The sequence below is a fragment of the Eucyclogobius newberryi genome, unplaced genomic scaffold (assembly GCF_026437365.1).
Source record: "Eucyclogobius newberryi isolate DKJ021-1_F unplaced genomic scaffold, fEucNew1.0.hap1 SCAF_4, whole genome shotgun sequence".
NCBI classification, from domain to species: domain Eukaryota; kingdom Metazoa; phylum Chordata; class Actinopteri; order Gobiiformes; family Gobiidae; genus Eucyclogobius; species Eucyclogobius newberryi.
In genome coordinates, this window is record NW_027316056.1 from 5,002,393 (window position 1) to 5,018,820 (window position 16,428).

At 40.9% G+C, this 16,428-nt stretch overlaps 2 protein-coding genes across 2 annotated transcripts in view; one reads left to right on the plus strand and one right to left on the minus strand.

The window, feature by feature from the left end:
- Nucleotides 1-385: 385 nt before the first annotated feature.
- tmx2b (thioredoxin-related transmembrane protein 2b) lies at nt 386-7,218 on the plus strand. The gene is made up of 8 exons (XM_072463460.1): nt 386-679; nt 1,384-1,444; nt 2,539-2,652; nt 5,116-5,192; nt 5,275-5,381; nt 5,779-5,844; nt 5,917-6,046; nt 6,751-7,218. The coding sequence occupies exons 1-8, from the start codon at nt 491-493 to the stop codon at nt 6,946-6,948; spliced, it is 942 nt and encodes a 313-aa protein (XP_072319561.1). The 5' UTR covers nt 386-490; the 3' UTR covers nt 6,949-7,218.
- A 3,178-nt stretch (nt 7,219-10,396) lies between these two features.
- Nucleotides 10,397-16,428, minus strand: part of zdhhc5a (zDHHC palmitoyltransferase 5a) — a 51,058-nt gene continuing 45,026 nt past the window's right edge. The window contains exon 11 of the mRNA XM_072462785.1: nt 10,397-13,964. Within this exon, the coding sequence (XP_072318886.1) occupies nt 13,739-13,964 (226 nt within the window). The 3' untranslated portion in view covers nt 10,397-13,738. The remainder of the gene's footprint in view (nt 13,965-16,428) is intronic.

The following is a 16,428-nucleotide window of genomic DNA, read 5'->3' on the forward strand; positions in this document are numbered from 1 at the left end:
CTGCGCCTCCTCCTGAATGACCTCTGCGCCTCCTCCTGAATGACCTCTGCGCCTCCTCCTGAATGACCTCTGCGCCTCCTCCTGATCCTAAACTTGCGGGCGAGTAGGTCACCAAAAACCCGCAGTCAAGCTAGCTATGCTAACACTGTTTATGTTTACATTTGGGAGTGCCTACACAGTAAGACTTTGTTATAGAATAATTTATATTAACGTATCTTAGTTATGCAAATATCACAAATTTATACAATAGAAATACCAAACAATATTATTACTTTGGCAAATTGAAATCTCAGAGTCCATATAAAAGCGAATATTATGAACAAAGATACGATGCGTGCTTTTATGTCGGTATAGTTCTTTACGGAAGTCATGTTTGTATCCACATCCGGTTTCTTCTCTGTGCGCCGCTGCCATACATACAAAGCTAGCTCTCCTCGGGGTTTATGGGCTGTTGAACTCTTTTATCACTAGTATTAACACTTAATACAAAATGGCATTGCTAACGACGCTGTTTGCGTTCCTTTATCACTTGCCGCAGGTTTATAAATGGCTACTAAAACCGTATTACCTATCGTCCTTGTTCATGTCCATAGCATTTTTAGCTGTTCGCAAAACCCCTGGCATCTGCGACCATCTGAGCACTGAGCGAGAAGATGGCAACCCCTGCGACTTCGACTGGGTTTGTACCAAGTATAAGAGCTAGAGTTTGAACAAACACTGTGTTTTATAAAGTATGTTAAGGGTTTATTGCAGCCCAGTGTAATTGAACAAAGGGGGGCTAGGACGCATTGTTGAAAGGCAAATGAGTGCCCTTGGTCTGGGAGAAGTAATTCTAACAGATTCTTGCTACAAAATGTCATAATAATTAAAAATAGTGAAGTGGAACATAATTTCAGTTCAATAGAGACGCATGGATTGGCCTCAGAATAACAAAATATTTTAAAAAATCAAGATGATTTTGGGAAATGAAACTTATAAACTACTTTGTTTATTTAAATGGAGATTATTAAAGATCCTAAACATTTCTGATCAAGACAAAATTTTATGTTGAACTGGACAAATAATTCCAAAACTTTTGAGCCCACAATATTTTTTTGTTTTATCCTCAGATACTCTCATTTCCACCTTGTAAATCCAAAAGTGCTGCTGAGTTTTTGTTGTAAAGACTTATAACCATTAATATTTAGATGAGATGTTAGTTCATCTTTGGAAATGTCTTATGGTCGACTTAATTTTGCCTTCATTCAGGAATTTGATTTTTTTTAAACAACTTTCTTGTCATTTCCTGCTCCACATCTTGATTAAACACTACAGGTTATAGGGCACAACCTTCATACAGTCCATAATTCATATATATATCAATATTCGTTGTTTGGTTTTCAGCGGGAAGTTGAGATCCTGATGTTTTTGAGTGCGATCGTCATGATGAAGAATCGACGAGCGAGTGAGTACAATGTGTATTTGTGTATTTGTGTGTGTAGTACGCGAGTCTACGAGCTTTTGTACCAAGAACCACCTCAACAATGAATACCACTGAAGATGAGCTGAACTGGGTCATGGAGAGTTCTGTGTGTCTGTGTGTCTTAAACGTGTGTGTCTGTGTGTCTTAAACGTGTGTGTCTGTGTGTCTTAAACGTGTGTGTCTGTGTGTCTTAAACGTGTGTGTCTGTGTGTCTTAAACGTGTGTGTCTTAAACGTGTGTGTCTGTGTGTCTTAAACGTGTGTGTCTGTGTGTCTTAAACGTGTGTGTCTTAAACGTGTGTGTGTGTGTCTTAAACGTGTGTGTCTGTGTGTCTTAAACGTGTGTGTCTGTGTGTCTTAAACGTGTGTGTCTGTGTGTCTTAAACGTGTGTGTCTGTGTGTCTTAAACGTGTGTGTCTGTGTGTCTTAAACGTGTGTGTCTTAAACGTGTGTGTCTGTGTGTCTTAAACGTGTGTGTCTGTGTGTCTTAAACGTGTGTGTCTGTGTGTCTTAAACGTGTGTGTCTGTGTGTCTTAAACGTGTGTGTCTGTGTGTCTTAAACGTGTGTGTCTTAAACGTGTGTGTCTGTGTGTCTTAAACGTGTGTGTCTGTGTATCTTAAACGTGTGTGTGTTTGTGTGTTTTAATCGTGTATGTGTGTCTTAATCGTGTGTTTGTGTGTGTGTCTTAAACGTGTGTCTGTTTGTGTGTTTTAAACGTGTGTGTGTGTGTGTGTGTGTGTCTTAATCGTGTGTGTGTGTCATAATTGTGTGTGTTTGTGTGTTTTAAACGTGTATGTGTGTCTTAATCGTGTGTTTGTGTGTGTGTCTTAAACGTGTGTCTGTTTGTGTGTTTTAAACGTGTGTGTGTGTGTGTGTGTGTCTTAATCGTGTGTGTTTGTGTGTTTTAAACGTGGGTGTGTGTCTTAATCGTGTGTGTTTGTGTGTTTTAAACGTGGGTGTGTGTCTTAATCGTGTGTGTTTGTGTGTTTTAAACGTGGGTGTGTGTCTTAATCGTGTGTGTTTGTGTGTTTTAAACGTGGGTGTGTGTCTTAATCGTGTGTGTTTGTGTGGAACAGTCACTGTGGAGCAGCACGTGGGGAACATCATCCTCTTCAGTAAAGTGGCCAACATGATCCTGTTCTTCAGGCTGGACGTCCGGATGGGGATCCTCTACCTCACGCTCTGCTTAGGTCAGTGTCGCTCTGCTTAGGTCAGTGTCGCTCTGCTTAGGTCAGTGTCGCTCTGCTTAGGTCAGTGTCGCTCGCTTAGGTCAGTGTCGCTCTGCTTAGGTCAGTGTCGCTCTGCTTAGGTCAGTGTCGCTCTGCTTAGGTCAGTGTCGCTCGCTTAGGTCAGTGTCGCTCTGCTTAGGTCAGTGTCGCTCTGCTTAGGTCAGTGTCGCTCTGCTTAGGTCAGTGTCGCTCGCTTAGGTCAGTGTCGCTCGCTTAGGTCAGTGTCGCTCGCTTAGGTCAGTGTCGCTCGCTTAGGTCAGTGTCGCTCTGCTTAGGTCAGTGTCGCTCTGCTTAGGTCAGTGTCGCTCGCTTAGGTCAGTGTCGCTCTGCTTAGGTCAGTGTCGCTCTGCTTAGGTCAGTGTCGCTCTGCTTAGGTCAGTGTCGCTCGCTTAGGTCAGTGTCGCTCGCTTAGGTCAGTGTCGCTCTGCTTAGGTCAGTGTCGCTCTGCTTAGGTCAGTGTCGCTCTGCTTAGGTCAGTGTCGCTCTGCTTAGGTCAGTGTCGCTCTGCTTAGGTCAGTGTCGCTCTGCTTAGGTCAGTGTCGCTCGCTTAGGTCAGTGTCGCTCTGCTTAGGTCAGTGTCGCTCTGCTTAGGTCAGTGTCGCTCTGCTTAGGTCAGTGTCGCTCGCTTAGGTCAGTGTCGCTCTGCTTAGGTCAGTGTCGCTCGCTTAGGTCAGTGTCGCTCTGCTTAGGTCAGTGTCGCTCTGCTTAGGTCAGTGTCGCTCTGCTTAGGTCAGTGTCGCTCTGCTTAGGTCAGTGTCGCTCGCTTAGGTCAGTGTCGCTCGCTTAGGTCAGTGTCGCTCGCTTAGGTCAGTGTCGCTCTGCTTAGGTCAGTGTCGCTCGCTTAGGTCAGTGTCGCTCTGCTTAGGTCAGTGTCGCTCTGCTTAGGTCAGTGTCGCTCGCTTAGGTCAGTGTCGCTCTGCTTAGGTCAGTGTCGCTCGCTTAGGTCAGTGTCGCTCTGCTTAGGTCAGTGTCGCTCTGCTTAGGTCAGTGTCGCTCGCTTAGGTCAGTGTCGCTCTGCTTAGGTCAGTGTCGCTCTGCTTAGGTCAGTGTCGCTCGCTTAGGTCAGTGTCGCTCTGCTTAGGTCAGTGTCGCTCTGCTTAGGTCAGTGTCGCTCGCTTAGGTCAGTGTCGCTCTGCTTAGGTCAGTGTCGCTCGCTTAGGTCAGTGTCGCTCGCTTAGGTCAGTGTCGCTCTGCTTAGGTCAGTGTCGCTCGCTTAGGTCAGTGTCGCTCTGCTTAGGTCAGTGTCGCTCTGCTTAGGTCAGTGTCGCTCGCTTAGGTCAGTGTCGCTCGCTTAGGTCAGTGTCGCTCGCTTAGGTCAGTGTCGCTCTGCTTAGGTCAGTGTCGCTCTGCTTAGGTCAGTGTCGCTCGCTTAGGTCAGTGTCGCTCTGCTTAGGTCAGTGTCGCTCGCTTAGGTCAGTGTCGCTCGCTTAGGTCAGTGTCGCTCGCTTAGGTCAGTGTCGCTCGCTTAGGTCAGTGTCGCTCGCTTAGGTCAGTGTCGCTCGCTTAGGTCAGTGTCGCTCGCTTAGGTCAGTGTCGCTCGCTTAGGTCAGTGTCGCTCGCTTAGGTCAGTGTCGCTCGCTTAGGTCAGTGTCGCTCTGCTTAGGTCAGTGTCGCTCTGCTTAGGTCAGTGTCGCACCTGCAGAAGAAGCTCTTTCTTTTGTAGTTCTAAATTAGGCCTGAAAGTTCGTGTTTGTCCACAGATGATCAGATTTGTCTCATGAGTAAAAATAGAAGTGGAGAAATAAATAACTCTAAATATAATACAACAATAAATAACATTTTTAGAATCAGAAAAAGGTTTATTGCCATTGTCAGTGAATAAAAACAAGATTCACAAACTAAAATCTTTCTGCAGTGATGAGGTGCAATATGAAACAATATGATGGCAAAATATAAAGACAAATCATAATAATAAGGCAAGAATAAAAAATTGCTTCACTAAATAAGATAAAAAAATAAACTTATAGGTTGACTTAATCATGCAACTAATATTTTTCATCCCAGATAAATACATTTTACAAATGTGAAAGGCTAATATGTGAACTTTACTATAATTTAACATAAATGTGTGACTTAATGTTGGAAAAAATATATTTATATCAACATAACCCATCCCTAAAGGTAATTAGGATATACAATTAAAAACGTTAAAGAAATGTGTTTATTCAGTATCACGATGACTTGAATCCGAGATCTTTTTGTCATTAAACAGAAACATGTCTTTAAATGAATTAGTTTATTCCATTTTTTTTGTTTTAATTAACTCATTTTGTTACATTTTGAGATAGTTCTAAATGATAAACCAGCTCTAATAGAATGATATTAGATTTGTGACTGGCACAACTATGTTTGAAAAAACCAGGCTGTTCATTTAACTGTAATAATGCATCTTTCTTACATTTGAAAGCTCTTGTTCTGTTGCAGTTTCCATGATGACGTGTAAACCTCCTCTTTACATGGGCCCGGAGTACATCAAGTACTTCAGCGACAAAACCATCGACGTACGTGAACAATAAAAGACAAACTTAGCACATTTGTCAAGTAAAACCAACATCAATAATAATGTTCCCAATGTTTGTTCAGGACGAGCTGGAGAAAGACGGACGCGTCACTTGGATCGTGGAGTTTTTCGCCAATTGGTCTCCGGAGTGTCAGTCGTTTGCTTCGGTTTACGCCGATCTGTCCCTCAAGTGAGTCTCCGCTTTGTGCGTCAGTGTCGAGATGAGAAACGACGACCTTTATTCTTCTTATTATTTAAAGATGGACCGATGAACGACTGTATCCACCTCCGTCTTTTCATCTGGCGCGTGTGTGAAAGTCATATTTGAGCTGCTGTAGTTAATAAACTCCTCCACATAGAGACTCGTGGTGGACTTGTCCTGACAGAAAACACTTTAAACTCCGTCACAGTTTTTATTTCGAGGCGATCGGGCAAATAGCAGCGTTAAAGTGGGTAAAAAAGAGACAAATATACCATAATCTTGTACTAATAAAGTACATTTTGAACCTTGTGAAACGAATAGAATCTGGCACAATTATAGCCTTTTCATTTGGCATTGTAATGGCTGAATTCTTTGTCTTTTTCAGGTATAACTGCGCTGGACTCAAGTTTGGGAAAGTGGACATCGGGCGATACGGAGAAGTGTCCAAAAGGTCCAGTTGACACGGGCGCTTTTCTTTGAAGACGTTGAGAGCGACTCGTGTTGATTTGGAATGTCTTCACAGGTACAGAGTGTCCGCGTCGCCTCTGTCCAAGCAGCTGCCGTCTCTGGTGCTGTTCCAGGGGGGGAAGGAGGTCATGCGGCGCCCCCAAGTGGACAAGAAGGGACGAGCCGTGTCCTGGAGCTTCACAGAGGTACCGTTCTTTTTACTGACAGTTTCACTAATGTTACCATGACGTTTTCTACTCTGAACCATTCTTAAACTATTCAGGACACGTCCTTTTGTCCTGTAAATGTGAGCGTCGACTTTTCAAATGAGCTTCTCGTTTCTAATTGGATCCACTTCATCCATAGAGTTCTCTGGGACGTTGTAAATTCAAAGGGTTTTTATCCCGCAGAGACATAAAGATCAGCCTTTAAACACACACTGACCTCGGACCAAACAAGAAGGATTTGTTGATATGTAATTTTATACTCAATTTATTCATGTTTTAAGTCCAAAAAATGAGGCAAAACTTGAATTTTTACAATTTTTTTTTTTTTTTTCCTCTGGATTTTTTATTTCTTATGTGTTACAAAAATCAACCAAGAAATTTAAACCTGGCTGTATATATTTTTCAGATTTATGCGTCACAAATATGTGAAACATGATGAAAAACTTGTATTCATTTATTTTTCTTACATTTATAGAAATACAATCGGAGATATCAATTTGACTTTTCTTCTATAAGATTTTTTTTTCTCATTTTAACTGACTTTTTACACACTTGTCCACAAACTTAAGTTCTTTTCCGTTTAGTTATGAGATTGTCTTTAAAAAGAACTGAAGTTTGCAGTGATAAAAGATGCCAGAAAGAACATTGCAGACTTTAAAGGTTCCACCGTTTGCCTCTTCCAGGAGAACATCATCCGAGAATTCAACTTGAACGAGCTTTACCAAAAGTCCAAGAAGTTCAACAAGAAGAGCGAGAAGGCCAATCCGTCTGCGTTCGCTCCCGTCCCCGAGGAGGACGAGCTGGAGCAGACCACGCCCGACAACGACCACGACAACGACGCCGCACAAACCGACCAAACCGAAACCAAGAAGGACAAATGATCTCCTCCAGCTTTGTGTCGTCTTCTGCACACTCCAGACTGGCTCTGATTCAACACGAGCGGAAAGAAAGAGCCGTCGAAGAAGAAGAGGAAGAGGAAGTGGACGGAAAAGTGACTAAACCAAGAGTAGAAATGTACTAATTGACAAGGGAGGCATAAAAAGTGCTGCTACTTTGTTTTTCTTTTCATTATTTTATGTAACTAATTTAATTAAATGGACACAAAAGTAGATTAACGAGTAATGTGAATAATATATTGGTTAATAATGGTACATTCCAGTTTGTAATTGATTTAAATGTAGGACGAGGGTTGCAAACGGCAGGACTTTTGGGAGTTTTCAAAAATGTCCAAATCCTTCTAAAACACACTTTTCAAATCACATTTCTGCAGATTTCTTGCTGAAAAACTCTGACTGAACTTTGCATAGAGCCATTTCTCACTGATTTGAGCGTTTAAAGTCCCTCATCGCCCCCTGGTGGTCACATCGAGTCCACGCTCATTCACTAAAACTCCAACAAATTCCCTTTTAATTCACACTAATTCTGCGATAATTCCCACGGGCATTTTCCAGCGTTGCAACCGTTTTCAGGACAGATTTAAGCGTTTATTGTGTTTGGATTTGTCGCCTTAATGGTCTGTTTTTTGTTTGCTTTGATTCAACATGTCATTTTTATACTTTTTGATCAACGTTAGGAAGTCTTTTTTAACATAATCCTAGCTTTACACTGCTAAACTGAACATCTAACATACATTAAATCGGCTTTTATTTGAAGATAAATCTGCAAATGAACAAAGTGCTATTTTCTCGCCACGTTGGGAAATTATTCAGCTCGAAATAAGTCAAATAAATAAATAAGGTGAGGTTTATGTTGGAAATCGGAGCTGCGCGATACTAGAAAAATCGTGATTCAGCTTGTAATTACTGCAATATCGTTTTTTTTTTAAATATTTTAATCAAATATACTATTGTCAGTTTTATCGAAACTAAAATGCCTAAATTTACCTGTTAAACTCTGTCAAAACAAGTTAAATCAAGGCTGAGAACTTTGGTGTTCAGTGCAAAATATTTCATCTGTTGCGATATCGATACTTCGATATATTGTGCGACAGAAATGGAAGTCTTCAAACAAATCTGTGTCGTTTTTCATTTCTCGCAGTGAAATACGACACTTCCAGTAAAACATCTTTGTCCACGTCCTGAACTCCAGAATGAACATATTCAAACATCGTACTTTGTTTAATAAAAGAGTTTGAATGTTAATATTTCTCTGGTACGTTCCACAGACACTTTGATCTGTTCTTTAAAGTCAGTCATTCAGTTCCTTCACATTTCAACTGTTTCCACGCTCAAACTTCTGCTACGCTCAGTATTTCGAGCCGAATGTGTTCTTTTATCTGTTTTATCCACATTAGTTCCAACACTGTAAAACTTCTTTTCTGTGAACAAAAAAACTGTATTTCTTGTGTTTGCACTGACATTTGTTTGGGTCAATTATTTCACCTGTGGATACTTTCATGCAAAATGATTAAATTACTTATGCAACTTAGAGCTTCTCTTAGAGCTTCTTCTCTTTTCGTAGAGCTTCTCTTTTCGTTGTTGCTAAATGACTGTGGTATTTGTGGGTTTTTCAGCTTCACGTTTTGGACTGTTTCCCATTCAAAAGATTTAGTTTGAAGTTGTTAATCGCCATGGCAACGGTCTTCATTTTTCTCGTGCGTTTGATGCTAAAACGACTTTAAGTTCAGTTTTTATGCAGAAGTGAGAGAAGAGTCCAAATCACATGAAGTTTCATCATGAAGAGGCCGACTTCATCATCAATAAAGTGTTTTATAATGAACTGTGTGTTATTGATCCACAGACAGTTTGGGAGAGGTAGGTTGTTGCTTTTTGAATGTTGTTGTTGTTGTTGTTGTTTTATGGCGGTTGGCATCCAATTGTTGCATTACCGCCAGACTTTATTCCTCAGACTTTTCGTAGTCCTCAGACTGTCGTAGTCCGTAAAAGTACTCCTTCCATTGCTTTGGTGTTACAAAGCCCATGAGGTCATGATGTGTTTTTGTGACTAGAATAGTTGTTGTTGTTTCAGAGACCAAGACGCCGGCTTAAAAAGTCTGAGGAATAAAGTCTGGCGGTAATGCAACACTCGGATGCCAACCGCCATAAAACAACAACAAGCCGGCTACCAAGCAGCGACATCAGTGGAAATATTAAAGCCTATAGAATGAAGCCTAAAGAATAAAGCTGTACGATGGAAGCACCGAACGTCAAAGAAGGAGAGGAAGATGAAGAAGAGTCTCCCTGGAATAAAGCCGGTCAGTGCATTGTCCCATTAGAACCAGTGTATTGTCCCATTAGAACCAGTGCATTGTCCCATTAGAACCAGTGCATTGTCCCATTAGAACCAGTGCATTGTCCCATTAGAACATTAGAACCAGTGCATTGTCCCATTAGAACCAGTGCATTGTCCCATTAGAACATTAGAACCAGTGCATTGTCCCATTAGAACCAGTGCATTTAGACCAAAAGTCACATCATTTAGATTTAGTGGAGACCTGCTGACCTCGACTGGGGATGTCGTCGGACGGTGGAAGGAATACTTTGAGGACCTCCTTAATCCCCCCGTCACGTCTTCCAAAGAGGAAGCAGAGACCAGGGACTCAGAGGCTGACTCGTCAATCACCCAAGCTGAAGTCACTGAAGTTGTTGGCAAACTCCTCAGTGGCTCTGGGGGTGGATGAGATCCGCCCTGAGGACCTAAAGTCTCTGGATGTTGTAGGACTGTCTTGGTTGACACGTCTCTGCAACGTAGAGTGGCGGTTTGAGGAGTTTTATCACGTTCACATCCTGTAATTTGACATACAAGTTCAAGCCTGAGCTTTAAGCAAAGAAAAATATACACACAAAATTCACTAGAAAAATAAGGAAATTAATTGAAATAGTTTCTGTTGAGCAGCAGAATTATTTATCACATTTAAAAGTTCTGAAAATCTGTGTGAATTATTCTCTCTTTCTTCTTAAAGTAGATTGTGAAAACTTCTAAACTTTTACTTAAGCAGGTTTTTCATAATAAAAACTAATAATATAATGTTCCTTTTATGTGACAAATGGATTCCAGCCCTGAACAATCTCCAGACGCACAACTGTATATTATCTATACATTTATTACTGAAGTACATGGAAATTACAATACTTGATCTGGATTCGACTACATTTTTCATAGATTTCTCGACTTGACAGATTTGTGATTTCAGTTAATGTTAATGTTAATTTGATCAAATCCCTAAATAAATGACTAAACCGACACAAGAATCACATTTGACGATTCAAACTCTTTTTGATATTTCTGAAAAGGGAGAAAGGGTTAAATAAAACATATATAGCAAAATACAGTGATAAAAAAGACAAAAAACAGAAAACAAACAAAAGCAGATGAATAAGGACACGTTGGTCTTTAGTTTGAGGTTTATTTCCAGCGCCGCCTCCCGTCACCGCACGTTACATTCACAAACACCCAGACACACATTAGGCTGTACAACACACCACAGTTTCACCTCTTTTCATCTCAACGTTTCACCTTTGAACTGAAATAACCCAAAACGAGCTTGAAAACGTCGAGCCAAAGTGTCTTCAAACATGGAATAAAGTGTTTCGGTGGCGGAGCTGAACAGTGGAGCAGCTCTGGGTCTGGAAGCAGAAGCATCAGTCTTTTTAGAGAGAATTGTGTCATATTTCTTTGACCTTTTTGGAGAATATATGAAGACTTTGAAGATGCAATGGAGGCGTAATTAGCCTGTGATTCTTTTGGACATAAATGAGCTCAAAAGTCCCATTAACTCATTTAAAAACTCATTTCAAATGTATTGATCCTGTCGATTCTCTGACGAGTAACTTTGTTGAAGACCCGTCTGCTCAGACCTTATTATTCTAGACAATGTATTTTTTTCTTTAAACTGAAATGACCTTTTTTGTTCATATTGAAAGGAATAAGAGGATTTTTTGCTGATTTGAGAACTCAAGCGACTGTTAGTCCTTTTTTTAAATGCACACTCACCACACCCTCCTGTTCTTTCCAAGACGCCGCTCTACCATCAAACCTCGTGCCCCTGCTACACGTGCGTTTGTTTATTCGCACGACGGATCACATCACATCTCTCGTCTGCAGATTTCCGTCTCTTCTGAGCTCGAACTCAGTCTTTTTCTGTCATGTTTGTACTGTAACTGAAGGAACTCACTTAACACACACCTGCATATTAACCACACATGCACAGCCAGGGAAACATGCTGCTATGCTGGGGACCAGACTGCAGGTGTGCAGTAGCACGCAGGGAATGATTGACATGTGGGAGAACTACTCGGCTGTCCACGCCACGAGGAAATGACTCGTTGTTTTACTTATTCCCAGTTTTGTATTTGTTATATTATTTGTTATGGAATGTTTGTCTCTACATGAGTTTTGTTTTGTATATTTTCAAAAAGATTTCAACCTCCAGGTCCAGGAAGTAAACTTGGCATAGACTTTGTTAGTTTGGGTTTGTATTGTAAAAGCAGAACACAGTGACAGATCAGAGCGCTGCGCGCCGTCTTCAAACCATCAGAAAACCTTTATCATAAACTAAATACTCCTCCTTGTATTAGAATCTAACGACGTGCAGAAAGTCAGATTTGAATCAATTCATTTCACAGTTTGACAATCAGGCTCCGCAGCTTTAAACGTGGGATGGAGGTCGAGGTCCAACTGTTCTTGTGACCAGAAGTGACCACATTTACATTTACACAGGAAACCTTTAATATTTGTTCAAATGTGTTTTTCTTGAGTCAATGGGGAAAATGACACATTTAGTTCAGTCCACAATTTTGTCCTGACACTTTATCATTCACTTTGTTTTTCTGATGCATTTATTTTTGTTGCAAATGCATCTTAGGGTTTCTTTTTCTTTTGATTGTTTTTCTCATCGTCTTGTCTGTTCAGCACTTTGGTCGACTTTGTTGCTTTCGAGGTGTTCTACAAATAAAGTTGGATTGGATAAAAATGCGACAAAAACTTGACCAATTTCTATTACACTTAACGCAATTATCAATGAAGCCTTTCGCATATTAAAGTATAATTAAGGCAAACGCATTCACAAAGGTTCATCGAGTTGGATTCAAATTCACCTCCATCTGACCTTTAATCTGACCTTTAAACTCCCAAACTTGACCCTTAATGCAGAAGAATGTCGGTCCAGACGACACATTTGCTCCACTGCAGAGCTCCTCCTTTTCAAACAGGAAGATGTGATAATATGGAACAAAAACGGTCCCAAGAACAAAAAGATTATGTAGACACTGGCTCAGAGTTTGGCCGACACAGACCAAAGGCAAGACAAAAAGAAAGTTCATATTGTGGATTGAATTGGCAAGTTATGGACATAAATAATTGATAGATTTGTAGCAATTGTCACATAATTGAGGATTTTTCAGTTTTTCTAAAGTTATGAATTACAACCCAAGAGTGAGTTTAGTAAAGCAGACAACAGAACAGATAAATAGAATATAAAAAATAGAAAAAATGAATCAGATTGAGTTGACAAGACTGAGATTGTACGACTTTCAAAGAGAATTGCATTTAAAGTAAGAAATTCAAAACTAAAATGTGCTTCTTGTTCACTTTTCAGTTACAAAATGCAAAGTAACTGACAAGGTGTGTCTCATTTGCTGTATTTGACACACATTAATCATTTGAAATAAAGAATGTAGATTTTTGCCTGATCAGAAACTTTGGGCGACATTTTCAAATTGAACAATGTTGTCTTAATTTAAAGCAATTCTTTTTACATGAAAAGGCAGGGAATGATTTTTTTAAATAAATGATCAATTCTCCTTCTTGCATAAGTCTCAAAATCTCTTCACCTACTTTATATTTCAATAAAAATCCATAGAAAACAAATTAAATAAGTCAAATTAAAAAACAACACTTGAATTTCAAGGCAATCGATCAAGGAATTCTCTACAAAAAACACCTTGAACTCAGACAAAAAAAACAAAATGTTTATTTCTTCTTGTTGTTCGTTAAACTGAATCGTTTGTTCAGGAGACAAAAGTGGTACGCGGTCAGACGCAGCGCCCTCTAGTGGCTGCGGCTGGACCGTAACGCATGCTTGCCGTTCAGAGAAGAACGCCGCTCATTTCTTAAAAGAAACTTGACATTTAAAAATCATAGAATGCTGTACAAACGTCGTATTCACATCGGGGGACCACTTCTGGGCTGGAAAGATCGACCGGTGCCGCGTTCAAGTCCGATTGTCTCCCAGGTTTGGAGTGGAAAGTGCAGTTCTACAAAGTAATGCTGTAGAAAGTCCAGAGATCCTGCTTCTTGTGCATTTTTCAAACAATAAATCCCACGTTTTTGTGGAGTAACGACAGCGAGGGCGGCGCTACAAGTCCATGCAGAACGTTGGCCTGTTTCAGCTCCACCAGAAGCCCTTACTAGTTTATGCGGCGGTCGGATTCTGTAGTGCATCGACGCCGTGAGATAAGAAATCCACTGACAAAACCTAGTGTGACCGGAGCGATTTTCAGAGTTCGGCGCTCCTCGCCCTGGCAGTGGGGAAACCACATCGACATTAGACAAAACCATGCATTTGCCTTAAAGAACTGACGACGATAAGCACGGTTCGGTTTAGAAAATTGTCTAAATCCAATGGGAAAAGACGTTGAAATTAAGGTCACGTTGGTCACTCGACATCAGCAGCTTTTAAGACCGTCTTGAAGAGACAAAATGAGACGTTTTCCGCGTTCGAATCCGTCAAATCTACACGGAAATCTCGTAAGTGGTGCCTCCGATGCCCGTGACCTTCTTCACCGTCCCGGCCTGGGGTCGGTGGGCGGGGCTTTGGGCCAGGGCCGAGCCGGGGTAGGCGACTCCGGCCCGAGCAGAGACACTGATTGGGTGAGAGGGGGAGGAAGGGGCGGAGCTCGTAGACAGAGCCTGGCCACCATTGGTCCATCCCAGAGGCTTTGGCGGGATCGGCTCATCCCTGAAAAACAGAAGGAAAATCATTTTGTATTCATAGAAAGTCCTTTTCTATCGGCACGGCAACGAACAACAACTGACTGATACAAACAATCAGGTATTTAACTGTTTATTTGATATTTTACGTTCTACTTAGGCTAGTTAGCATTAGCTTTGAGACAGTGAGCTCATCATTGTTTGACCAGTCGACCAATCAAAGGTCAGAATGAGCCTGAGAAAGTGACTGTCCTGGTTTAAAGTGTTATTTCTTGAGATAAAAGCTAAATCAGGTCAGTAAATGTGATATATAAGGTTTTAAGGTATTGAGGTACAAGCACATAAATCATATTTATGCATTTCCATTTTAATGTATTAAAAGGACATATATTAAGCTTATATATATTTTGCTTATTGACATTTACTTCAGCTTCTCATGTTTTAGAACTTCAAAATCAGGCTTTTAGATAGAGGGCCGTGTTCCTGCATTTTGGACGGGTTATTTTGAAATGTGGACGGGCATTTTTGAGTGCAAGGACGGGGTCATTTTATAAAAAAAATGATAATTAAATACGACCGGGAAGCGTTGGACAATAGTCCGCCATTACAGTTTACAGCAGGGGTGTCAAACACCGCATCCGACGTTTTAATCCGGCCCACCAAACATTTTGAATTCATATTTGATTTAAAAAAAAAAAAAAAAAAAACATTCACAGAACCGTAGTTACATCCGTAACCGTTTTTATCGCTAAAACTACACGTCCCACAATGCCGCTGGTGGCCGCCCCTCCCCGCACAGCCCTTCACTGCTGTGTGTACTGCCGAGGGAAAAGTGCTGAGAGAAGTAAGACGCGCGTTTGTGCACTTTACAGCACTAACGCACCTCAGAGCAGAGGTCTGAGCGAGGACAGACGTGTAGTTTAGGAAACACGTGGAAGAAAGAAAGAAGGTTTTGTGGATGTTAGAGTTGTGCTAAAAGTGGAGCTAACAACAAGAAAACTAACTTCTGTGACGATGCTCTGTGAGGAAAACATCCTCTACAAACCTGGACAGATCAGGAGCGTAATAAAGTATGAACATGACTGTGACACTAATGTGACTGAACACAAACACAATGACGAATCATTTGTCACTAAGATCAGCTTAAACTATGAAAAAAGTGAGCTTGTATTGAGTTTGAGCAGAAACATGTCTGTGATAAGAACATTTCACATCATAAATCACATCAAAAGTCCATGTTCCTGTTCCTGCTGCTGCATGAATATGGACTCAGTCTCCACAACTATTACTAGGCTGTAAAAAAGCTATTTATTTCTTATATTTTTTATTGTTTTATTTTGTACATAATATTTGGCCCACGATTTAACAAAAGAGTTTTGTTTGATGGAACACTGTGGCTCATAACTTAACCTCCTTAAACGCTCCACGCAGCAGCGGCTGGTCCATTAAGGGCGCTGGGGCGCCGCCCCCCGTCAATCTGCCAACTACGTCAATTTCTTATGTGTCTAAAAACAATATAATTTATTCAAAAATATCTTATGTTCTTATTAGTGTAAATGTGTAAAATAATAATATATATCCATATATATAGCTATAAATAGATATAGATGTATACTTTGTTTGCGCGCCGGGCACTGCTGCGTGGCGCAGCCTGCGTCACTTTTCTACGTTCCCGTGGGGCGGTTTGAGTAGCGCCCCAGAGCCTCATAGAAAATCAATGGGGATTTTTAGCCAATCAAATCACAATCAAAAGTGACTACGTCACTATGGTTTTCTCCATAGGAAAATAGCGACTTTGGGGCTCTCCAGAAAGCTCCCTTTTGAACGTAGTAGTTACGCCATGGAGCTACGCCTTTTACGCTAGAGACAGAGGTATGTGCGCGCGCCCACGCGGAAGTGCCACACACGCCGTGTTTTCCGTGTTTACGTCTTAAAACTGCATCTACAGACGTCTGTTACAAAAGGTACGTCCAAAACGACTCAGAATGAGCTGCTCAACCGTTTGCTGCTTTATTTGTGTTGAAAGTGGCTGATTTTGTATCAATCCGAGCCGAGACATGCGTCTGTCAAACTCTGTGCTACATTACCATGACAACACAGTTTTTTTTACTTTATTACTTGCATAAGGCTAACGCTAAGCATTAAGTATCGCTTAACTTCAACTTATTAACAAAAGTGGAAATAAAGTGTGTTTACTTAATTCATTCAGTTGTAACTGTGTATTTAAAATATGTATCCATACAGTCAATGCTAGAAATTTCTATTTTGGACATTTAGAAAAAACAAAAACACGGTCATGTCAAATAGCCCCCCCTATCATTTGTACCACCAGCCGCCACTGGCTCCACGTGTGTTCGTATTTAGTGGTGAGTTAGTTCAGGTGTAAATAGAACTACAGAGAACTGCAGAGAACTACAGAGAACTGCAGAGAACTACAGAGAACTGCAGAGAACTGCAGAGAACTGCAGAGAACTGCAGAGAACTACAGAGAA